Below are 25,583 nucleotides of genomic sequence, written 5' to 3' on the forward strand. Positions count from 1 at the left end.
ACATTGCATTATCTGTGTCTATGTCTATAAATATAAAAAATATAATTATAATAGAGACTGTTAATATGCTCGACACAATGCTGAAGCCTGAATTTCAAAATTACATGACCTATATTTAAAAAAAAAAAATAGAATGTCAGTATGTTTTGTTTTAAAACTTAGTAAGTAAATCCTTACCTACCGTAGTAGTTACCTTGGCACTCGGTGTTAATGGTCTGGGATCTAAGGTCTCTAGTAGTGTGGTGCAGAAGGTGGACAGAGCTTGTGATAACCACTGACTGTGTGGTGTGGCGGCCTCCCTGGAAATTATTCATTTTTTGTAAATTGTTTAATTTATTCCAAGGGACGTTGGGGTTTCTACAACTTCTGAAAGTGTCTAAGCCTATTTAGGTTAAGTATATAAACATTTAATACAAAAAGTACTACTAATAAATAATCTTAATTAAAAAAAAAATATTATTAAAAATTACAAGTCACTTGTTTGTCCTCTATGGACTCATAAGCTACTCAACCAATTTTGATCAAAGGAAATGGTCCAAAATTGTATGGAGCCCAGAATCAGTCATTGTACCCTAGCGGAAATAAAAGAAAATGAAATTTTTAACTATTTTCGATTATACAAATCTACAAATTTACTTCGAAACAGAACAATTTACAAATTCTTTCGAAATAATATTGATTCTCTCACAAGAAATGCAACACTTATGGTAATAACGGCGGATTGATGACGTGTTCAATGCATTATTCGTTTTGATGTTTGCTGTCAATTGTCATGTCATAGTTGCTCTATGGGCGCCATATTGATATTACTCAAAAACTTGGGTTTTAATTTTTTTTCTTTCTTTTTATTTAGTTAGATTTATTCACTTATTTAGATTTTAATAAAACCCATGAATTTTTTTAAATTTCAATGATGCGGGGTACAATAGTGGACCTGAAATGGACCATCTCCTTTGCACACAGTGTGCAGTATGATTCAACGTGCACACTGTGTGCAGTTTGATTGAGCTTCAAAGATAGGACACTTAGGGAAGGGTAGTGGTACTGTAGGGCAGGGGTAGGGAAGGGTCTTAAAAATTGTTAAACCGATAATCACCTGTACCCCCTCCAATGTCGCCGGTCGTTGGAAGCCTTGTGGTAGGGGAAGAGATCTGCCTGCATGCTCACCAGTGTCACTTGCAACGCACCACCGTTCGCTAGCTGAGGCATTTCTGACCGACCCACTGTAACAAGGTCAATTATTGTTTTACCCACCCCAAACCTTAGCCTGTCAGAGGCATTTCAGACCGACCCACTGCAATAAGTGTTAGTGTTAGAAGTTCCTCGAATACATTCATTATTTATGTTATTGTGGAGGAGAGATATCAGTGTTGGTATAAATAAGAGGGTATTTGATGACTTGAGCTCAGAGTTGTTTGTTAGGCAGCATAGAGACCGTCACGCTGCCAGTAGAGTTAGTGATTTTGTGCAATAATGTTTTGTGTTGTAATTATTGTTAATCATAAATTGTTGTGTGGACATGGAGAATATGTCGGTCAGGGAAGGTGAATGTTAATGCTAAAACTTCATCCAAATTAAGTCATTTAGCCATGAAAAAGTAGGAGATAGACAGATGTACAAGTACTTTTTAATAATATTAGTATAGACAACTCACAGCCAGGGTCATCGCACAGGTGGAGGTCTATCCTGGGCGCCAGCAGATGGTACGAGGTCTCGCGGACGTCGTGTTTGGCGAACATTCGCGCCAGGAGGTCCTTGTCACCCGAGTTGGGTCTGCTTTGGATTTGCTCGCGAGGCTCTTCTATCTGTAAACAAATAATTAGTTAAATAGACTATATAGAGCCGTGAAAGCCCAGTGGATATGACCTCTGCCTCCGATTCCGGAGGGTGTTCGAATCCGGTCCGAGGCATGCGCCTCCAACTTTTCAGTTGTGTGCATTTTAAGAAATTAAATATCACGTGTCTCAATCGATGAAGGAAAACATCGTGAGGAAACCTGCATACCAGAGAATTATCTTAATTCTCTGCGTGTGTGAAGTCTGCCAATCCGCTTTGGGCTAGCGTGGTGGACTATTGGCCTAACCCCTCTCATTCTGAGAGGAGACTCGAGCTCAGCAGTGTGCCGAATATGGGTTGATGACGATAGACTGTACCAATAGTTTAGTAGTATAAATAGTATAGTAAATCTCCGGCGTTATTTGGATAAGGATTTAAGCCTCAAATAGGCTAGTCGACACTTTTTTTAAATGGTCTTAAATAGTTCATAATCGTTCTACTAGACTGAAAAAAACATTGTTTTCGAGACGCGATTACATGAACATTTTAGTTTTTAAATATGTTTTTGACATCACGAGCCAAATTGCCTGTCGGCCATGACAGTCTATATTTCAACTGTTTCATGACGTCACTATAATCCCATACAAATGGAGCGTTTGACAGAAATTTTAGTTAACAAATTATTTCGACGTTGATGATGGTGATGGTGATAATGACGGTGAATGAATGAATGAATGATATTTTATTCATGAAAATGTAGATTTAACATGAGGGTACATTTATAGAATTGAGCCTTTATACATTTTACTATAACCGGTGTATGAATTATCTTAAATAATTAAGTACATTTGAACGAAGAGAAAAAAAAAAGTGATGGTGGTTATGATGATTATGGTGATGATGTTGATGATTCATGATGATGATGGTGATGATATCTTTCTCTTTCAACGCTAAATAAACTAACCTTATGAGCTGCCTTAGTCCTGGTCGCCATTTGCGTGGCCTTCTGTACCGGGCCGGCCAAAGCCGCCGCACAAGCCAGCGCCGCCCGCAACTGACCGTCCGTTAAAGCCCACGCTAACGGCTCGGGACGGAGAACCAACCTTGAACCTAGGACTGCACAATCTGAAATAACAATATAATCTGGATATACAGCTACGCAATAACATAAAATCGATCTTACCATCCCATGGCAACGGAAGAGAGCCATATTACCGTACGGTTCAGAGTTAGTAATCGACAATATAGCCGTGCTAGCCCAGTGGCTATGAGCTCTTCCTCCTATTCCAGAGGGTGTGGGTACGAATCCGGTCCGGGGCATGCTTGGCAATAACATAAAATTTAATTTTTTTAAAAACCCCCGAATGTCCTGAGATTATTAATAGGCTAGTTAACACTTTGTTTTTAAATGTTCCTTAATAGTTCATTATCGTTCTACAAGATGTAAAAAAAATAAAATTGAGACGTGATTACATGAAAATTGTAGTTTTTAAATATGATTTTGACAATACAAGCTAAAAGACACTGGTCTACATTTCAACTGTTTTATGACGTCACTATAACAAATCTCTTACAAAAATATTACTTGAAAATTAGTTAGACGTTCAGTACATCAAGTGTGTTAGTGACGTCACAAAATGGACGACAGCGTTTTTGACGTTTAGTAAATTTGAAAAAATTCGAGATATTTAAATTAAGTTTTATAAGAAATCCTTAACTATTATTAATTAATATCGATATAGTTCGAACCCTTATTCCATGTACTATACAAAATTAATATTGTTTATATTAAATTTGATATGAGTCAACTACCCTATTACACTCTCGATCAAGTAATCAATATTCTCTTTCAGTGCGCTTTCATCTGAGACCCCACTCGAGTATATTTGTAGACATTCAGTTGTTCTTCCTTACTTTGAACCCCACAACTTTTAAACGGCTCAACCGATTTTCATCAAACATGTCTAACACTCGCCCATAAGTCACCTTTGATACAACAAAAACTACATTGAAACCGCTTCATCCGTTCGGGAGCTCTGGTGCCACAGACAGACAGACTATATTCACTTGATCATGGTCAAATGCGAGCCTACTTTGCATTAAAAAAAATACTAAATGTGTATTATAATACACTAGCGGATGCCCGCGACTTCGTCCGCGTGGAATTTAGTTTTTCACAAATCCCTCGGGAACCATGGATTTTTCCGGGATAAAAAGTAGTGTTAATCCATATGTTAATCCATGGCTATAATATATCTCAATACCAAAGTTCAGCTAATTAGTTTCAGTAGTCGAGGCGTGAAAGAGTAACAAACATTCATATCATCAAAATCATCAGTTTTCGCAAATCTCGGGAAACCATAGATTTTTCGGGATAAAAAGTAGCCTATGTGATAATCCAGAGTAAAATCTATTTCCATTCCAAATTTCAGCCAAATCGCTTCAATAGTAGCGACGTTATAGAGTAACAAACATCCAAACAAACTTTCGCGTTTATAATATTAGTAGGATAAAGTATACCTGCGAGACGTTTTTTGATAACGATCCGGCAATGCGTGTTGCCTAGCAACAATCTGAGAGGAGGCAGGTTCGCGGCAGCAGCTCCCAAAGCCTTCGCCTCTATACGAGCACTTTGCCATTCCAGTTCCTAAAACACATAATCATTTGAACTCTGTTTAACAGTTTAGGTGGTGAAATGCTACAAAAAAGGAAAAAAAAAGAACTTAAATCAGCGCCACGGTACGAGTAATTTCATTATTTTAATATTAACACAAAATTACTGAACCGATTTTCATGAAAATTAAATGGGACCACTCAAAAAGTATACTCTTTCAAACAAAAAAGAATTTTTAAAAATGGTTAAGAAATGACGAAGTCATGCGGTAACAAACAAAAAAAACATACGCATCAAATTGAGAACCACCTCCTTTTTTTGAAATTGGTTAAAAAAGAACTTAGGGTGACAAAGACTCAACTTGAAAAAGAATTAAGTAAAGAATGAAATAAATATACAGTTTTTTTGGCTCGCAAAAACCCTTTTCTTAATTGTTTTCAAAATTATCAAACTATTAAAACACTTACAAACTTTTTGTTCTTTCCAATCGGCAGAATAACATTTCTTTAATTTACAGTTCGTTATCAACTGATCTTTGATGAGCTCGTGTCTCTTCTAAGAATGAGAGGGGTTAGGCCAATAGTCCACCACGCTGGCCCAATGCGGATTGGCAGACTTTACACACGCAGAGACTTAAGAAAATTCTCTGGTATGCAGGTTTCCTCACGATGTTTTCCTTCACCATTTGAGACACGTGATATTTATTTTCTTGCATATGCAATGCACAACTGAAAAGTTGGAGGTGCGTGCATGTCCCGGATCGAATTCAAACCCACACCCTCCGTAATCGAAGACAGAGGTCATATCCACTGAGCTATCACTGCTCAGTGAATATGACTTAATTTACAGTTAAATGTTTGAAGATAAGAAAATACAAGCGACAGTCTTGACACACAGATGGACAGTCATTCTATTGGAGTTCCATTTTGTTCCTTTTGAGGTACAGATCAATTCTAATACGACACAAATTCAAAAAATCATGTTTTACCTATCGATCTTCTATTAAAAAGTGGATGCATAATCAGCGACCAAAAAACGCCCCCAATGAGTGCCAAACACAGCTTCTTGGCACTCAATTCAAGTAGTCGCATTTGCAAATTCAACCTTAAACTCAATCCTTAAGGTTGAATTTGCTCTGAATTTGGGATTTTATTGAATATTATACTATATTTAAAGGCCTCTAAGTATAATTTTCTTTACCAATGATTCTAAAACTGTCAAAGCAAAATTGGCCAGTTTTTAAGTGAAATTTTCTATCTGATTGTGCGTCCTTTTATTATAAGAGGTCAATGTTATACCTTAAAAATAAGTAGTTGGCCAGTATCGGGAGATTTGATTCTAGTCAGTCTTAAGTCACCCTTGCGACCGTCCGGCGTGCGGGACTCCACTGTCACTCTTGAGATCTGCAACACACAGACATCATCATTAACAGCCCATATTTGACTCACTGTTGAGCACGAGTCTCCTCTCAAAATGAGAGGGGTTAGGCCTTAATCCACAACGCTGGCCCATAGCGGATTGGACTTTACACACGTCTTAATTCTTTGCTATGCAGGTTTCCTCGCGATGTTTTTCAGACAACAAATACATATATATTATTACTTTTAAGTTAACATATTTTATTCAAGGGGCATAATTTACATCATACAACTTAATAAAATCATGACAAAGTACCACTGTTTCGGAAGGAGCACAAATCTATGAGATGTGGAAAATCGAACAAGCCCAACATTGACTTTCTGCTAGATTTCATCTAATAAGTTTTATGAGGCTTGCCCATTTGGATTTTCCAATTTTTTAATTCTTTCAGTATATCGAAATTTTTCCTCTGCGCAAAAATCTGTATAAACTTTTATAGTACTTGACCATTTTAGATATTTATGATATTTATAATTTTAGATATTTATACATCATTATCATTAGCTACCCATTTTCGGCTCACTGTTGAGCTCGAGTCTCCTCTCAGAATGAGAGGGGTTTGGCCAATAGTCCGCTGGCCCAATGCGGATTGGCAGACTTCACACACGTAGATAATTAAGTAATTCTCAAGTATGCAGTTTTTTCCTTCATCGTTTGAGACACGTGATGTTTAATTTCTTAAAATGCACACAACTGAAAGTTAGAGGTGCATGCCCCGGAGCGGATTCGAACCTACACCCTCCGAATCGAAGGCAAAGGTCGTATCCACTGGGCTATCACGGCTCTCATCAGAGGCAAACCTTAAAAAATAAAAATATAAATAATAATAACCTGAACACTACTGGTGAAGGCGTCACATTTGAAGTCTATTTGAACTTGGTTCACAGCCACCGAAATGCCATCTATTACCTGTAACATTTCTCATAATTAAACATCTCAATATACAGGGTGCTCGGGAGTAGTTCCCATAACTCTATTACTAATTCTATACTCTATTTTTTTTTTGATTTATGAACAAATTTTTAAAACTAACTCTAATAATGAAGGATTTCCCATACAAACTTTCAACCCCTATTTCACCCCCTTCAATTTTTATTTTAGGGTCAAAAAGTATTCAATGTTTTGCTCCAAGGTCCCATTTACCATTATACCAAAATTCATTTTGATCGGTTCAGCCGTTTAGTCGTAACACGTTCGCTGCGGCACGAGGTCGATTGACCTCGTACGTCTAGCGACTTCACGAGTTACGGGGTCGATTGACCTCGTACGTCTAGCGTCTTCACGAGTTACGGGGTCGATTGACCTCGTACCGAAAGTACAGAAAAATCAGGCCGCAGCGAACGTGTTAAAAGGTAAATACTTACTTTCGCATTTATTATATTAGTATAGATACCTTATGTATGTAGCTGTACTTGCCCGGAATGGGCATAGCCGACGCGGCGCTGGCATTCACAGTCCGTGGCTCCTCGCATACTTCTAGCGCTATGCTCACTTCGTCCAGATTCTGAAACAAAGTGTTTAATAATGCATCATCATCATTAATAAATAATAAATAAAAATTATTTATTAATCACACAGTAACATATTTCTAATACAATAAAAGAGTAGATCCCTGGCTCCCAAACTAGCTGTAACTGTATCTTGGGAGCCAGTGGATTCCCATTAGTGTTACTTTTTGATAATCTGTTACTTAATTAAGATAATCTGTAGTAGGCAAAACAAGAATCAGCTTATTTAGCCTCACTTCGGGATATAGAGCTTAGACACCACGCTGCTCCGATACGGGATGGCGGGCTTAAGGTGGTAATGTTGTATATTCATTAACGACCACTATCAGATGATAATGATATTCAATTAAATTCAAATTTCATTTAAACATCACAGACAGAGACACTTCAATTTTCTTTATATGTACGAGTATTGGTGTATTATAAACTAAAATTTGGTATATTAATTAAACTTCTAATGGTTATCAGCAAGTAACTTAGATCTATAAGCTATTCAAGTCAGTCCCCTTAAGCTTGATTCTTTTAATTGATGATTGACCACAGAATAAAGAATGGTACAGAATGAGTCTATACAAGCAGCGCCGCGAGGCCGCTGAAACTAAGTGTCAAAGGCTCAAAAAAGCGTCACGCGTCTCCTTGACAATCCGCATATACAAACTTTTTTCATAATTCAATGTATTTTAAGATGTTACCTTGTCAAAAGATGTAACCTTAGATACATAGACAATTTCAAAGGATGTAGCACTAACAACAATTACGTAAATTGATATCATAAAAGACTAATAAAATCAATAATAATATAAAAAATACTCCATCTAGTTTTTTTAGTTTTTGTGAACAGTTTTTAAAATATTTAAAAACATATGACGCCATATTTCTAGAATAATATTGAAAATTAGTGATGCGACGTTTGCGACGATGCTGACTCGAGAATGTATTCATTTTTGAATATGTATTATCTGCTATTTTTTTTACACTCTATCTACCTTTTATTCTTTAATCTGTGTGATTGATTCACGTTACGGATGAAAGATAAATCGAATGATTGAAGTCGGATCTAGCGATCTGCGCGAAGTACCATACATATAATTTTATCACTACTTCGTTACGTATTTTCAGATTCGGCGGCTTGTCTTTAGATACTATACTAATATTCGCTAGAGACGAGCCGTCGAAGGTTAGACGAGCGGTCAAGCGGTAAATTGACGATGAATAAAAAAACGGTTTGTTTACAAGTTGAGAAAATTTCCCACTATATTGTCTCCAAATGTCTTTGTATTTTATTTAAAGAGAACTAGTTGATACTCCGACTTCGTCTACGTGAATTATGTTAAAGGAGGTCTGATTACAACCTTTTATTTTTAATGTGTCTAAGTATTCCAATGTTCGAACCTATTTAAATTTTGAAGTCTATTCTATATGGTTGCTATGTAAGTTGTTATTCTTAACAAAATGTCTTTTCGTATGTTATATTGTAAGTTTATTATAAAGTAAATGCTATCTTTGATTTCCTCTTCTACCCAGTTATGCCCTTAAAAAATTATTGTTTTTGTAGGAAATAGTAGTCTGAGACGGATATGACGTCACGTGTCGCGACTTGTTTCCGCTAAGAGTGGGGAGTTAGAGAGGGATAGCAGATAGCAGGCGCTCGTCGTGCGAGGTAGGTCCTATGGCAATTGATCTAAGTCCGCAAAGAACAGTTCTTGCAATAGGGGCGGATTAAGGTTTAAGTGCGGCCGAAGTTAGTAGATTTCCGCAAAGAATGGATTTTGCCACAGTCCAAGGGCGGACGAAGTAGCAGGCCTGCGCTAGTAGATTATAAATATACGCTAAATACCCAAACACGTTTTGTACACGCTTGTGCAATGTGCAGATCGATAATAACAGATATTATGTATCTCATTATGTACACAAAGTGAACGAACGGATGTTGTAAGTCTGCCGATGTTATTTACGGCACGAAAAGATCGTAGTTCGTAAACATGCGTTACACTTTACCAAAATCAATGCTCTTAGTGTAGGACGACCTCTTTAGATACACCTAGATATGTCGAAAGCTTATTTTGAGAGAGCCGCCACCCACCCCAACCAATTAGCGGTTGAGGCTTGCAAGTACACCCCCGATCAAAGATTTTTTTAACATTTCATTGAGTCGCATAGTAAACAACGTAAGTTATATAAACAAACTAACGGACGCCCGCGATTTCGTGGAATTTAGTTTTTCAAAAATCCCACGGAAACTATGTATTTTTCGGGATGAAAAGTAGCCTATGTAGTAGCCAAATCGATTTAGTAGTTGCGGCATTAAAGAGTAACAAACATCCAACATACATCCATACAAAACTTTCGCGTTTATAATATTAGTAGGATAATGTTTAGGAACTTTAAAAACTGTATATACATAAATATATAATGGATTAAAACACAAAATTGTACATGTGTGCGCTCAGTGGAGTAGCTAAAATCCGCTCACTTTTTTTGCGGTGATTTTGTAAGCACGTAACATCTCTATAATATAAAATGTCGTTGCCCCCGAACCCAACGCCGATTGTAGAACTAGACGCCCGAAAAACGTCCTTTACGATCCTGACAATGACATAACGATCGACAATGCTTCTCAAGCAACACGAACACAAGCTACACAGCGTCGTCAGGCGAAGATGAGGTCCCCGATATCTGACGTCACCAGGACGTGGGTGTTTTAAGCCGCGATCGCGTAGGCGCCCGGACTGATACACTTGGGGCGAAATACCCTTCAAGAGCCTCTAAGCCGAGGTCCGAGTCTCAGACCCGCTGAGGTCCCACTACCACTACAATACTAATGCTACTTTTCGTAAAATTACGATAACTATGTCATTGAAATAACTAAACGAAAATATGATAAAAAATTATGCAGTGACTCATTATTTGAATGGTACAGCAAGATACAATATAATACCTAGACTGAGTTGCAAAGGCACTCACTGTATATCTAACTGTTCTTAGCTTATTAATAATTTTTTTTTCTTTACTAACTTAGCCCTTGACTACAAAATCTAAGATGAAAGCGGGCTAATGTGTTAGGATGAAAATCCACACCCTTTTTGGTTACCCTAAGAGTATGAGTACTTCTTAGTGCTTATAAAATACAGATTTTTCCTATTTGCTAAATTTTATTACTAGTGCATACCCTGATAGTGCATACGGCAACCTTATGCACGCCAACCCTGTACGTTATCCCTGTATTCCAACAGGAATGGGAAACCATAGGGAAGCTGTTAATTCAATCAAAAAGAAATATTTCTACTTCTTACCAAAACAATAGGAACTGTCTTCAACTTGGTCCATTGTATCCTAAATGAGGCTCTGTTACACTTGGCAGAAGTCAGTCGCACCCAGCCAGGCAGTTCCAGGAGGTCTGTCAGGAGATCCTCATCCAGGGTCAGGTCTTGGAGCTCACCAGACCCTCTGAGAGCCGAGAGGGAGATCTGCTCCGGTGACAGATTCTTGGTGTATCTTTAAAAATGCATACCAAGTTTTAGTATCAAATTGTTGAAAAATTTATTGCTTACAAAATAATTAGGGCTTTATTATTTACTAATAAAGCCCTAATTATTAGGGCTTTATTATTTACTAAGTTATACATGTACAAATGAAATGTAAGTGTATTGAATTGATTTGATGATTTCACAATTTTCTCAAGTACATACTTATTATTGTTTACACAATACTAAAACCACAAAATACACAAACAAACTCAGCTCAAATTTTTATCTATCTGATTGTCTTATCTCTGGAAAGGCTGAAACAATTTTAGTGGTACTTTCACTGGAAGATATGCAGCTTGTGAAAAGCAGAATTTCATGTGTATGAGGTTGTAGGCGCCCTCTAGGTATAGTCTATACTACAATAAGAGAGTAGACATCAAGTGTTCGACTTGAACTGAAGAAAATTTATGTAATTACCATAATTTGTTAAAATTACCAGTATGCCAAGATTCAAAAAACCTGCAACTTGATGTAGGGGAAGTTTTGAAATGTATAGAGAAACATTTACTCTGGAGTTAAGTTAGATGTGAACACCTTAATATGCGCTGGACCTTAATAACCGCTCTCCATGACTCGCTCCACGAATGTGCTAGGAGAGCCACTCTACGGGAGGAATGGCGACGGATAATACCATGTGGTGTGGTGGCAAGCCGGATAGTGAGGCTTGCCACCACACTCAAATGACGACTGTTAAGAGTGTAACAACAAAGAACATATTGAAGGTATCTGATAATAATAGTCTCATAAAAAGAAGAGAGATCTCTCGGCTGGCAGCACTGGAAATATGGGTGACATTTACAATTGGGTTACAAGAAAAATGTTTATTTACGCATTACAACGAAAACTACAGTTTCAGGGTCTAATAAATCACAATTGAAAACAAGACGAAGTTTTTAATAAGCCACGAAACAGTGACTCATTAGCAAATAAAAGCCATCAAGGTTACACCAGCAGCCTAGATACAAACAAATTATAGAAACAATGTTAGCAGATATTTTATTAAATTAGAATTAAAACACTTGTAAAAATAATCACGTATTTTACATAGTATTTCAGCAACTTACCTAGAGAGATGTTTCAATAATTGGTTTTTAATTATGGTCACCATATTAGAGAGCACTAAAGCACCTTTATCTAATTATTATCAGAGAATTTTAACGAAAAATCATTATTTTATCCATAAATTTTCGCAGCCCATTCAAGAATTAATTTTCTTTCTTCGTCTATGAATGAATGGTGAATGAGGTATGAAGTGATATCCGAATTAAACGTCAAATGGAGTATTGACCATAGAGCATGAGCGGTATTGAATGAATATTGACATGATATTGACTGATACTGAGGTTAATAAAGTTAATAACCAATCAAATCAAAAAACATGAAAAAAAATAAAAATATAATAAAATATCCAGCCATTTCGTTCATTCAAAGTATTCGAGCCGCACACTTAATAAAGAAAGAAACAGAAATAATTATTTTTAGTCTGTCGCATTAAGTTTTTCTCTATGGTCTTTCGTCTCCGTCTGTTATATCCACTGTGGGTGGCGGGCAATTTGTAATATTTGGTTGTTATTGTTACTTGTTGTTATTGTATTTTATTGATTTTTCATAAATTGTTCATCCAGATGCACAATAAAAGAAACTTTATTGTAACAAATACAAGAGGAGAGTTATTATAAATCTGGCCGCATATGACGGACTTGCGCAACTTGTAAGATTCTAAAAAAACAAATATTATTTGTCACACATGTATGTCAGTTTTATTTACATGTTTTTCGAGTATTCCTTTAATAATTTGTATCACCAATGTCTCTAATTTTATATATTTGCTTATAGATAGATTAATTCTTTTGCATTACCTATAATTAACTATAGCATATTACTTGCATTACGGTATTATACCTAGTAGGTAGATAACTTTAAAAAATATTCAATTCAATTTAGTGTTCTTTAGAGGCACATTGTTAGTAGTAAGTAAGGTTTTTATTTTAAGTTATCGCAATTTTTGAGAGGTATTTTAATGTAAACCAAATAAACTACTAGATATCCACGCAAACATGTGAAAAGAATTCGACCTATATTTAGGTCAATTGGTTTTACTCACAAATTTATATCTAAAGCTAAGGCACATTCAGGCCCAAAAAGCCATAAAGTTACTGTTAATCTATTTTACTAAGTAGCTACATATTATATTATGTTTGTATTTTAGCTGCAGGAGCAAATTTATTTCTTAAAGCACGCTTATCGCAATGGCACTAAACGAGAGCAAAGTAGAGAATATGAGAGAATACATAGACACTAGCTACTCTTCTGGCGATGGAATGAAATATAAACAGTTTTACCAGGAGGAGAATAATAATGAGATAGATGAAATCACAAAGGACTTCTCAGAGATGGGCTGTATTGTGGACGCAGTGAAAAGACCTCCAAATATATGTATTGAGACTTGTGTTTACGAAGAACCTGAATCTGTTAATGATAATGAAAGGTAAGAAAGTATATTGAAGTATTATTTTTATGGGAATTGGGAGAATTTGGTAATTTTAGTTGTACAGCATAACAAATTTATATACAAAGCAGGAAGCAAGCAAAGCTCAAGCTAGATGTTTGTAATAAATCAGTTTACCACATAGATATGGACCTCTTGTACAGATGTGGACACTGACAGTGAGGCTAGTGCACAAACTCCAAGTCGCTTATAAGCTTATACTACATCCTTTATTGATGAGTACTATTTACCAACAAAGTAATTAGAAATGAAGGTAGAAAACGCATGTACTTTCATAACTTATTTATTTTAATTATGTATGGTTTGTTTATAAAATATATTAACCATATCTAATTGTTCTAAGTTTATTAATCAAATTTATTTACATTAATTAAAAAAATAAATCAAGAATATACTGGAGTTTTATCCGGTTTAAGCTTTTCTTTCTTCCAAGATATTGTCAGTAATATAGTATTTGGTATACATTTTAATCAATATTGGATAGAAGCAGGCGTTAATTTCCGGAACTTCATCATGATTATATAATGATTTATTTATTTTGCTATCATCCGCGAAAAGTCAACGAACCCATGCAACAACGTCACCCAGGTCCGACAAAATACTCTCTACGTACGTTTCACCCCGAAACCGGAGCATACTCAGGAGATGTTGACTCTACAACGTGCTATTGCAATTGCAAAATAAATTAATCATTATATAAGTATACATTTTCATTAAACAAATTAAAAATGAGGGTATAAATCGTTAGTCATTTCACACTTAATAATAATAATTAAAAAATTTCTTTGTTGGCAAACAGTACTCATCAAGAAAGGCTGTATAGCTATAATGTATATGTATTTTGTCTTCGCAGATCTCACAATGATGATGAGGTACACTATTCAGATGAGTTTGAGGAGGAAGACCTGAGTGACATAGAGTTAGAAAAGCCACAAATCAAAGCTCTAAGCAGCAGTAACAGTAAGGCACAGATTGATAAGTCGTTGTCCAAATCTACAGTCAAATTGTCAAAGAGCCAGTCATGTATGTCACGGGTTAGTCAAAAACAGGGCTCTGTTAGTGGAAGGTCTACAGATTATGGGTAAGAATTCTCTTTTATTTTTAGTAAAATGATGAAAATTAGGTTAACTCACAGACTCTTGGTAACTAAAGTACCGAACCGAAGAGATAATTTTGGGATTTACTCAAACACTAACTAAGTCTAAGGGAACTTTCATGCTGTTAAGTATCTCCACCAAGTACCTACATATGCCTGAAATATAGGTGGGTTGGTATATACCTACTTAACCAGCACTTCAGATAAAGGTACTTAAACTTAAGGTGGGTTAGTGAATAGCTATAAACTGTGCATTTGAAAATTTGACGATTTGTGTATCCAAATTTACAAAATAGATCTCGCAACTCTCGAGCTTAGCACCATGGGCACCTTTTCCAAAGGGTATCCTTCTGATGAACAACATAGACTAGTTGAGTCCTTTATAACCCAGAGTTCAGGGTCCTCAGGTCCTATTGTAAATATAGGAAACGTTTATTAGGTAGGTACTTGGGGTTTTCTCCTACTTATTATATTATATCTGATTTCTTTCCCTGGGTTTTGCAAGATTTAGCGAAATTACCCCCTAAAGTGTTAGATCAGATAGCACAGTTGCCATAAGACGTTCATAGTACGTTCTATTATCGTCAATCGCGGCAAACTTTCAAGAGAGAAACGAACTGTCACCGTACCCATGAAAAACAATATAGTCGCCTAATATCAAGGTGTCGCCAGTAGGTACAATCGCAGAACTACTGTGCTGTTTCGCGGTTTTTGGATAACCACAATGAATGTTATCGTGTGTGACTTTGCTATTTTTTTTTGTAAAGAAAAGAAACGTTCTTGCAATTTTGCTCTTTTTGCTGTTTATTAAAACGTATTTTTATATTTTGCTTGAAACGCTAGCAATCGTGTTATCTCGTCGAAACACTGCTGATGATCTATCAATCTAAGGGTAGGTTTCCCTAAACTTACAGTTGCTTGAAAATATATAATTATAAAACTCCAGGTCGGTGTCAGTGCCGTCCACTCGGCGCGTGAACATGTCGTTCACCAACGAACGGTTGCGCGAGATCGAGAGGCACAACCACATCTTGCTGAACAAGATTCTGTGCGCGCGCAACTCGCGCAAGTCCTCCATACCGCCGCGCGACGAGCGCAAGAAGCCGCCGCCGCCCGCCGCCGTGCAGAGGCGGACTATGCAGAGGAAGATTGACCACGACAATATGGTGAGTTAGTTCATCATCATCATCATCATCATCATCATCATCATCATCATCATCAGATCCTGCGCAAGTCCTCCATACCGCCGCGCGACGAGCGCAGGCAGCCGCCGCCCCCCGCCGCCGTGCAGAGGCGGACCATGCAGAGGAAGATTGACCACGACAATATGGTGAGTTAGTTCATCATCATCATCATCATCATCATCATCATCAGATCCTGCGCAAGTCCTCCATACCGCCGCGCGACGAGCGCAAGAAGCCGCTGCCGCCCGCCGCCGTACAGAGGCGGACCATGCAGAGGAAGATTGACCACGACAATATGGTGAGTTACTTCATCATCATCATCATCAGAGCCTGCGCAAGTACTCCATACCGCCGCGCGACGAGCGCAAGAAGCCGCCACCGCCCGCCGCCGTGCAGAGGCGGACCATGCAGAGGAAGATTGACCACGACAATATGGTGAGTTAGTTCATCATCATCATCTTCATCATCATCATCATCAGATCCTGCGCAAGTCCTCCATACCGCCGCGCGACGAGCGCAAGAAGCCGCCGCCGCCCGCCGCCGTGCAGAGGCGGACCATGCAGAGGAAGATTGACCACGACAATATGGTGAGTTACTTCATCATCATCATCCTCACAATCATCATCATGATTATCAGAAGAATGTGCCACCCGCTAATTGGCGTATCTATAGGATTATTTGATAGGGGGGGGCCTAGCCCCGACATTAAGTCTATTAATAGTACCATAATAGAATGCCATATGGGTAGCCCACAATCGTATAGGTCCATTCTTGGGTGAGCGCGGCCCACCAGGAACCCCCCCCCCCCTCTATATACTATAAACGCCTATGCAGCCGCTCCTATCTATTACCTTGCTTAACTACGTGGTTGAGGATTCCTTTTACCGTCATCATAACTGTCAGTTAATGGATGTCCAGTGCTTAAGGAGGACTCGTTAAGCTATCGATAGCTTTGGATTGCTATGGTATTCGATCAGGCATATAACTTTCTTATGAGATCTTGGGTTGCCAAGGCCCACCAAGGCTCAGACACAGGAAACATATTATGTACAAGTAGCTCAGAAGTAGGTAGGCTGTAGCCCAGATATGACATCTGTCTTCGATTCAGAGGGCCTAGGTTCGAATATAATCCGGGGCATGCACCTCCAACTTTTTAGTTAGGTATAGGTATGCAAGAAAATAAATATCACGTGTCTCAAACGTTGAAGGAAAAAACTTCCTGGGGATACCTGCATACTTACCTGAGATTTTTTTTAATTCTTTACGTGTGTGAAGTTTTGTAGGGGCCTGCGTGGTGGACTATTAGCCTAATCTTTCTCATTCTGAGAGGAGGCTTGCCTCAATAGGGGGCCGGATAGGTTGTCAATGACTGTTTATAAGTTAATAGGTACCTACCACCTAAATATTTTCAAAATTGTGCGTTGTCTTTTCCAGATCCTATTGAAGAAGATCCAGCGCGCCAAATCGTCGGCATACAGCCTCCGCCGTTGATACAGATGCCGCGTCCGGCGAGCGGGCGCATGCTCCTATTTGTTAAATAAATTTTATATTGCTATTACATGTGTTTTTTTTTATTCTTTACCGGCAAAGACTTACCGCCAAGCGATTTAGCGTTCCGGTGCGATGTCGTGTAGAAACCGAAAGGAGTGTGGATTTACATCCTTCTAACTTGTTAGCCCCCTTCCATCTTAGATTCCATCTTGCATCATCACTTACCATCAGGTGAGATTGTAGTCAAGGGCTAACTTCTCTTGACTACAATCTCACCTGATGGTCAGTGATGATGCAGTCTAAGATGGAAGCGGGTAACTTGTTAGGAGGATGAAAATCCACACTCCTTTCGGTTTCTACACGGTATCGTACCGGAACGCTAAATCTTTTGGCGGTACGTCTTTGCCGGTAGGGTGGTAACTAGCCACGGCCGAAGCCTCCCACCAGCCAGACCTGAACCAATTAAAAAAATCTCAATCGGTTTATCTGGGGATCGAGCCCAGGACCTCCGTTTTGTAAATCCACCGTGCATACCACTGCGCCACGGAGGCCGTCAGGCTGATAATGATGATATGAATAAGTTTTTGTATATATTTTTTACATCGGGACTCGGGTAACCGTGATAGCCCAGTGGATATGATCTCTGTCTCCAATTCCGGAGGGTGTGAGTTCGAATCCGGTCCGGGCATGCACCTCCAACTTTTCAGTTGTGTGCATTTTAATAAATTAAATAACCGTGACTCAAACGGTGAAGCCAAAACATCGTGAGGAAACTTGCATACCAGAGAATTTTCTTAATTCTCTGCGTGTGTGAAGTCTGCCAATCCGCATTGGGCCAGCGTAGTGGATTACTGGCTTAACCCCTCGTTCTGAGAGGAGACTCGTGCTTAGCAGTGAGCCGAATATGGTTTGATAATTATGATGATGATATTTGTAATACACACCACGTATTTCCAGCAAATCATAATCTGTTATTGTTTTCATAGTTATTTCGTATTAGTACGTAATGTATTTATTGCCAGTTTGTTATTTTCTGATAAAATAAAAACCTACAAACCAATCAGGAACAACATGTTTATTAATAAGTCAGAATAATAAAGGATAAACATTCAAACCGTGTGTGGCAAATGCACAAATGGGGTCAAAGGTGCTCTGTTGATTAAATCTATACTAATATTATAAAGAGGTAAAGTTTGTAAGTTTGTAAGTTTGTAAGTTTGTAACAACTTTTTTGAAATGGGGTAATCTTCGGAACTACTGGACCGATTTTAAAAATTCTTTCACCAATAGAATGCTACGTTATCGGGGAGTGCTATAGGCTATATTTTATATTTATATCATATATAACTACTGAGATATCGCGGGTTTTCTCTTACAGGTCAGACCGAAAAACTTACTTATTCGCATGCGCTGCCTCAACCATTGCGTATAACTGAAATAAATGTATGGAGGCTTTTTGAACCTTTAAAAGTTCTACAAAAAAGTCCGCGACACCATATATCTATCTTTTATATTTTAGCAGATATAGTACCTTTAGTACTTTAATAAATTATTTAAATTTTAAACTAAGGTTTACGTCATTATTTACACAACTAAACTTAAATCCTTATCAAAATAAATTATTTAATAATCACAAGGATATTATAGAGATAAGATTAGCCCTTTACAGTATGTTAATTAGTTATATAGTTTCGGAGATAATACAAAATTTCTGAAAGTCGCAGAAATGCCGCTATTTGACGCCCCGCGGTTTCAATTACGTGGTTCCCGTTCCCGTATGAATATGAGGACCAAACATAGCCTATGACACTCGCAAATAATGAAGCTTTCTATTGGTAAAAGAATTTTCCAAATCGGTCCAGTAGATCCAGAGATTACCCCCGACAACCACACAAACTTTACCTCTTTATAGTATTAGCATAGAAGTCGCTTGGGAAATTATAGTCTTTTTGTCATTGCACCACGCACAAAAGGCTGGACCAATTTTGCTGAGGGTAGGGATAGGATAGAGGTAGGGAAGGGGTAGGATAGAGGTAGGGTAGGGGTAATTTAGGGAAAGTGTAGGGTAGGGTAGGGTAGGGTACGGATAAGGTAGGGGTAGTGTAGGGTAGGGGAAAGGTAGAGGTAGGGGAAGGATATGGAACGTATAGGGTAGGGGAGGAGTAGGATAGGGGTAGGGTAGGGTAGGGGTAGGGTTCGGGTAGGGTAGGGTTAGGGTAGGGATAAGGTAGGGGTAGGGAAGGGTTAGGGTTAGCGGTAGGGTAGGAATAAGGTAGAGGTAGGGTAGGGGTAGATTAGGGGTAGGGTAGGATAGGGTATGGATAGGTTACGGGTAGGGTTAGGGTAGGGTAAGGTGGGGGAAGGAAGGGTTAGCGTTAGCGGTAGGGTAGGAGTAAGGTAGGGGTAGGGTAGGGTAGGGTTGGGTAGGTTTACGAGCAGGATAAGGTAGAGGTAGAGAAGTTTACATCAATTATTACGCAGACGAAGTCGCGGGCGTCCGCTAGTTATTTATATTATTATTGTGTTCAAACTTACTGTGTGGTAAACAGAATAATTGTTTTTTTATAATACTTACTATACTAGAATTAATTAATTTATCTTTTTTTTATATTTTTATATTAACTTTGTTAAATGTTAATATAACAATATAATCGTCGTCATCAACCCATATTCGGCTCACTGCTGAGCTCGAGTCTCCTTTCAGAATGAGATGGGTAAGGCCAATAGTCCACCACGCTGGCCCAATGCGGATTGGCAGACTTCACACACGCAGAGAATTAAGATAATTCTCTGCTATGCAGGTTTCCTCACGATGTTTTCCTTCACCGACTGAGACACGTGATATTTAATTTCTTAAAATGCACACAACTGAAAAGTTGGAGGTGCATGCCCCGGACCGGATTCGAACCCACACCCTCCGGAATCGGAGGCAGAGGTCATATCCACTAGGCTATCACGGCTCTCTAACAACAATATAATACAAAACACTATTAAAAATGTATAAGAAAAATAAACCCTCCTGCTGCGGGACATTTGAGTGCCCAAGCAACCGGTGGTCAGGGCTCCAGAGTGAAGAACCTCCTCACAATACGCGCCGTCTTAAGAATCACTGCCTTTTGTATCCCACTCTTGATCCAACAGTTAAGCGAAAGCTTCTTATGGTGTTGGTCGAAGCTTTTCTCTATAAGACCATTGACTGAAACAACTATACTCAACTCGACTCGATAAATGGGTTATCTGACACTGAAAGAATTTTTCAAACCGGACCAGTAGTTTTTGAGATTAGCGCGTTCAATCAAACAAACAAACTCTTCAGCTTAATAATTAGTAGGTATATGGAATATTTCATATCTTATATTCGTACGTATTTCATAAGAATTCAGTTTTTCACAAATGCCATTTGACGACCTCCGTGGCGCAGTGGTATGCGCGGTGGATTTACAAGACTGAGGGACTGGGTTCGATCCCCGGCTGGTTTGATTTAGGTTTGCTTAATTGGTCCAGGTCTGGCTGGTGGGAAGCTTCGGCCGTGAATAGTTGCCACCCAACCGACAAAGACGTACCGCCAAGCGCCAAGCGATTTAGCGTTCCGGTACGATGTCGTGTTGAAACCGAAAGGGCGTTGAATCTTCATCCTCCTCCTAACAAGTTAGTCTACTTCTATCTTAGATTGCATCATCACTTACTATCAGGTGAGATTGTAGCAAGGGTTAACTTGTAGAGAATAAAAAATAAAAAAATCCATACGTCCGATTGGTTTTTTTTTTATTGAGAAAGAATACAATATGGAACTTAAGCTAACTTATCCTAATAACTATACAAATCATGGCCCGTGGAATGGTGATGATCCTTAGCGCAAAAAATGAACCAGCCCTTCTGTCACCAGTCGAGGCAACTAGCCGCGGTGAAATTATTCGATAAAATTTTTTGGCACTGCGACTCCATGGCCCAAGGGTCTCCACGGCAAAAGGTACAAATATGTAACTCTCTGTCAGAGAGGCATAACTCGAGCCACTTACCGGTTTCAGCTTTTTCTGCTGCGACTCCCGGTCTTGATTCTGTCTCCCTGATATGATACGGTGCTAATGTGTCGACACATGTAGCGTCCCACATTAGGGCCCGCCCCATTTCCCAGGGAACCAGCGTCAATCCATCAGGTCTCTTGCCATCATCCCGACTGATTCCTGACGGCTCGATTAGCGCAGGAATATTTATGGTGGCTAGAGGGTTGGTAATTAGTTCTAGAGATAAGACAGTTTGAACAAACATTAAACAAGCAAACTCTTCCGCTTTAAGTTTGAATGTAAAACATTAGTAGGCTACTTCTTTTGAAAGACACCGAATTAGTGAATAACCGACTAGTTGAGAATTGAGATCGCAATCGATTTCATTTTGACGGTTTTTACGATCAAATTGAGAACCTCTTTTTGGAAGTCGGTTAAAAAGGCAAGTGCACTCATGCTATTCCTAATAGATGACGACTGTATCCACAAGATATTAATTAAGTTGATTATCTTAAGTATTTTCTATAAATAGAAATTGTGCAATCTGGGGCATACCCAATTGTGATAACATATCTCAATAAAGTAGATAAAGAGTCAACGTGCAGGTGTATTAAGGGTTTCTAGCTAAAACTAGTTTAATATTTATCTTTCATGAACTGCTGCCTAATATTGATTACTTAACTATGTCATTGATCAAGCTATCAGCATCATTAGCAGCCGATGGACGTCCTATGCTAGACATAGGCCTCTTCCATAGACTTCCAAACAAAAGTCTCAAGCCACCAGCATCCAGCGGCTCCCAGCAACCCGCTCGATGTCCTCAGTCCTCCGGTGCGAGGTCGCCATTCCAGCACCATGGGACCCCAACGTCCTTCGGCTTTTCGAATTATATTTCGCGATGCTGAAGTGGCCTGAAGTGACTTTGGTTCTTCTGGGGATCTCCTCATTCGATCACGCAGAGAAACTCCAAGCATAGCGCACTCCATCGCCAGTGGCTATATATTATTATTATGTACCTACATATTATGATTTATGAAACATTGAATGAATGAATTTGAAGAATGTACCTAGATATAAAAGCAATAAAATCACTTGTCCGGGACGGGACACTCAGATAACTAGTGCCCTCCTATGACACAACCTAGGTATATTATCTAGAGATTATATACTGGGAATAGAATTCGAGGTCACCAACATTTAATATCAACAGGGCCAAGGAGGGGCCTAGAGATAATAGGTAGGTAACATACCTACCTAAGTATTTAGGTAATGAAATTCCCATACCTAACAGTTTTGTTTTGACGTGTCTGTCTATATTATCAAATGATAATTCCATGTCTTGACAATAAATAAAAAACTACGCATTATTTTATGTTCGACGTAAATTACACCTCAGAATTAACAATATCAGAAGATAATTAGTTATTATTATTCACTCGAACCCGATAACTAGGTATAATCAATTGATAATAAAAACCAATACGCAGAAGCAATTTAGTGTTTGGTTTGGTCTAAGGTTGTTTTTAAAAATAATGTCCTTATCTATTTACCATTTACATATTTCAAAATTACAAAAAAACAATATATCTAAGATCATAATAAAACAAGTTCTTTCAATTGATGTATCACACGATCCAGTTTGAAAAAGGTTTCTGTCAACTTTCCATCTTGCCCCCCAATTTCATCTAATTCATGGTACACTTCCATGTTTGGGACATAGGAATTGTTATTTCAACTTAATTGGTCCAGTAGATTTATTGATTGTGTTCATCACGGACATTCAGATGTGCGCGAGTCTTCTGTGGGTTCCGTTTTTACGTTCGGAACCCTGATTGAAAATTTATCAGTTAACCCCAATGTATTATGAAGAAAAAAATAGTCATAGCGTCAAATAGTAACAAATAAGGAAAATAAAACAAAGCTATTAAATTGGGTAAACCTGTAAACTTTTGTACTAAATTAAAATACTTATGGTTTTTAATGAATAAATAATACAATAATTAATTTGATAAGAGTATAATTTTATTTTAATTTTAATTAATTTAGCTGACGGTTTTACCCGCGTAGTTCCCTTTTCGGTGGAAATAGGAATATAGGAACACTTTTAAAATGGTAATCAGCGTTTTCAGAATTCCGCATTAGAATTCGCTGTATGCAGGCGGCTCAAGATCGTGATGTTTGGAAGTCCTTACAAAAGGCCTACGTATCTATTGCAGTGGACGTCCATAGGCTGATATGATGATGATGATTGATGGCAGGGGCAAGAAGGGGCCCCCGAACTACAGGGGCCCCTTCTTGAAAGCGAAAATTAGTATAATGTAATCCACAATCTCACATAATCTGATGTTTCTGAAAAAAAAGTAGAGTTTTCACTTCAAAAATGACAAAGTCAAAAAAAGTAATCTCTTTATTCGCTGGATAAGAGGTAACTCCCTATATCTCAATTATAACAGCACTAGCGCTCGCGCCGTTCCCGACACAGGACTCGAATCCAAGACCTCGTGATACGAAGCCACCAATGAACCAACAGGTAGTTACAGGACCTAGGTGTAATTTATCTATACTAATATTAAATAGAAAATTGAGTTTGAAGTTGTGAAGAAAAAATCTGTAGATCTACTAACCCGCTTTTAAAACTTCTTTTACCGTTAGAGAGCCACGTTATTTGTGAGTGTCTTAGGCCATATTTTATATCCGTATTCTCAAAAGAACGGCTACGCCGCGTAGCTACTGTATCATCATTATCAACCCATATTCGGCTCACTGCTGAGCTCGAGTCTCCTCTCAGAATGAGAAGGGTTAGGCCAATAGTCCACCACACTGGCCCAATGCGGATTGACACATACACAGACTTCACATACGCAGAGAATTAAGAATTTTCTCTGGTATGCAAGTTTCCTCACGATGTTTTCCGTCACCGTTTGAGACACGTGATATTTAATTTCTTAAAATGCACACAACTGTTATGTTGGAGGTGCATGCCCCGGACCAGATTCGAACCCACACCCTCCGGAATATGAGGCAGAGGTCATATCCACTGGGCTATCACTGCTCTTACTGTATAATACGGATATAAATACGCGAGTAAAACCGCGGGGCGTCGGCAAGTACCTTATATCGTCATAGATAATGATATCCTATTAGTAATCGTATAATATCCACGCGTCAATTTAACTGCCGCCATAAAAATTAAAGCTTATCGTAATCTTGTATCCGTGTGGTTAAAAAATATAATAAATAACATGCAAATATCTTAATGACCGTGGAATTGGCGTATCTATTCTATTCATTCTAGACGTCTGTAACTTTCCGATAGGAATCCGAAAATACGCGTTTTATAAAAAAAAAGTTCCCTCGTCACGCCTGTTTGCTTTATTTTTATTTTTTTCTTAATATGGGTCATATTTTTTATCATTATATTAGATTCTACATTATCTTATGATTAAACGACAAGCCACTACAATAAAGCCAAAAAACTCTAGACTGTAGGTTTTGAGTCTAGTTTTTTTAACCGTATAACACAATATCTATACTTATAATAAATCTGTAGTGAGGTCAATTCCGTACATGAAATATATTTCCAAAATAAATATCAGAAGGTGATAAGTGATCGATACTGGTGCCAAAAACGCAATCGGTAAAATTTTTGTATGTCTGTCTGTATATTCGTTACTAGCGGACGCCCGCGACTTCGTCCGCGTAAAAATTAATGTAAACTTCTCTACCTCTACTTTACCCTGTTCATAAACCTACCCAACCCTAACCTACCCTACCCCTACCTTACTCCTACCTTACCGCTAACGCTAACCCTACCCTCCCCCACCTTACCCCTACCTTAACCCTACCCGTAACCTATCCATACCCTATCCTACCCTACCCTTAATCTACCCCTACCCTACCCCTACCCTACCCCTACCCTACCCCTACCTTACTCCTACCCTACCGCTAACCGTAACTCTTCCCTACCCCTACCTGACCCCTACCCTAACCCTACCCTACCCGTACCCTACCCCTACCCTACCTTACCCTACCTTACCCCTATCCTACTCCTCCCCTACCCTATACGTTCCATATCCTTCCCCTACCTCTACCTTGCCCCTACCCTACACTACCCCTACCTTATCCGTACCCTACCCTACCCTACCCTACACTTTCCCTAAATTACCCCTACCCTACCCCTTCCCTACCCCTATCCTATCCCTACCCTCAGCAAAATTGGTCCAGCCTTTTGTGCGTGGTGCAATGACCAAAAGACTATAATTTCCCAAGCGACTTCTATCCTAATACTATAAAGAGGTAAAGTTTGTGTGGTTGTCGGGGGTAATCTCTGGATCTACTGGACCGATTTGGAAAATTCTTTTACCAATAGAAAGCTACATTATTTGCGAGTGTCATAGGCTATGTTTGGTCCTCATATTCACACGGGAACGGGAACCACGTAATTGAAACCGCGGG

At 38.6% G+C, this 25,583-nt stretch overlaps 2 protein-coding genes across 6 annotated transcripts in view; one reads left to right on the forward strand and one right to left on the reverse strand.

Moving 5' to 3' along the window:
* LOC112049003 (UHRF1-binding protein 1-like) overlaps nucleotides 1-12,089 on the reverse strand; it is a 36,039-nt gene extending 23,950 nt beyond the window's left edge. For 2 of the 3 annotated variants that reach the window (XM_052888654.1, XM_052888653.1), the window contains exons 1-10: nucleotides 11,909-12,089; nucleotides 10,611-10,812; nucleotides 7,203-7,313; nucleotides 6,641-6,718; nucleotides 5,689-5,793; nucleotides 4,297-4,423; nucleotides 2,741-2,901; nucleotides 1,655-1,805; nucleotides 1,097-1,223; nucleotides 182-299 (exon numbers count right to left, since the gene is read on the reverse strand). In XM_052888654.1, coding sequence (XP_052744614.1) covers nucleotides 182-299; nucleotides 1,097-1,223; nucleotides 1,655-1,805; nucleotides 2,741-2,901; nucleotides 4,297-4,423; nucleotides 5,689-5,793; nucleotides 6,641-6,718; nucleotides 7,203-7,313; nucleotides 10,611-10,812; nucleotides 11,909-11,952 — 1,224 coding nt within the window. In that variant the 5' untranslated portion in view covers nucleotides 11,953-12,089. The remainder of the gene's footprint in view (nucleotides 1-181; nucleotides 300-1,096; nucleotides 1,224-1,654; nucleotides 1,806-2,740; nucleotides 2,902-4,296; nucleotides 4,424-5,688; nucleotides 5,794-6,640; nucleotides 6,719-7,202; nucleotides 7,314-10,610; nucleotides 10,813-11,908) is intronic. The other variant, XM_052888656.1, reaches the window with a different exon arrangement.
* Nucleotides 12,090-12,363: 274 nt separating this feature from the next.
* Nucleotides 12,364-17,191, forward strand: LOC112049022 (uncharacterized). 3 transcript variants are annotated; one of them, XM_052888664.1, is made up of 5 exons: nucleotides 12,364-12,593; nucleotides 13,054-13,332; nucleotides 14,207-14,434; nucleotides 15,396-15,615; nucleotides 17,068-17,191. In XM_052888664.1, exons 2-5 carry the CDS (start codon nucleotides 13,094-13,096, stop codon nucleotides 17,122-17,124), a joined length of 744 nt encoding a protein of 247 aa, XP_052744624.1. In that variant the 5' UTR covers nucleotides 12,364-12,593; nucleotides 13,054-13,093; the 3' UTR covers nucleotides 17,125-17,191. The 3 variants fall into 3 exon arrangements, with proteins under 3 accessions (XP_052744624.1, XP_023942519.2, XP_023942520.2); XM_024086751.2 differs by lacking the exon at nucleotides 17,068-17,191 and having other exon boundaries at nucleotides 12,364-12,555; nucleotides 15,396-15,634; XM_024086752.2 differs by lacking the exons at nucleotides 12,364-12,593; nucleotides 17,068-17,191 and adding an exon at nucleotides 12,659-12,814 and having other exon boundaries at nucleotides 15,396-15,634.
* The last annotated feature ends 8,392 nt before the right edge of the window (nucleotides 17,192-25,583 follow it).

Source organism: Bicyclus anynana, chromosome 23, assembly GCF_947172395.1.
Source record: "Bicyclus anynana chromosome 23, ilBicAnyn1.1, whole genome shotgun sequence".
Taxonomy (NCBI): Eukaryota; Metazoa; Arthropoda; class Insecta; order Lepidoptera; family Nymphalidae; genus Bicyclus; species Bicyclus anynana.

Bases quoted from the DNA above. Each gene is read 5' to 3' on its own strand.
- LOC112049022 (XM_052888664.1), top strand. From the start codon at position 13,094: ATGGCACTAAACGAGAGCAAAGTAGAGAATATGAGAGAATACATAGAC. The intron at 13,333-14,206 runs GTAAGAAAGTAT...TTGTCTTCGCAG, and splicing joins TCTGTTAATGATAATGAAAG to ATCTCACAATGATGATGAGG. The intron at 15,616-17,067 runs GTGAGTTAGTTC...TGTCTTTTCCAG, and splicing joins AGATTGACCACGACAATATG to ATCCTATTGAAGAAGATCCA.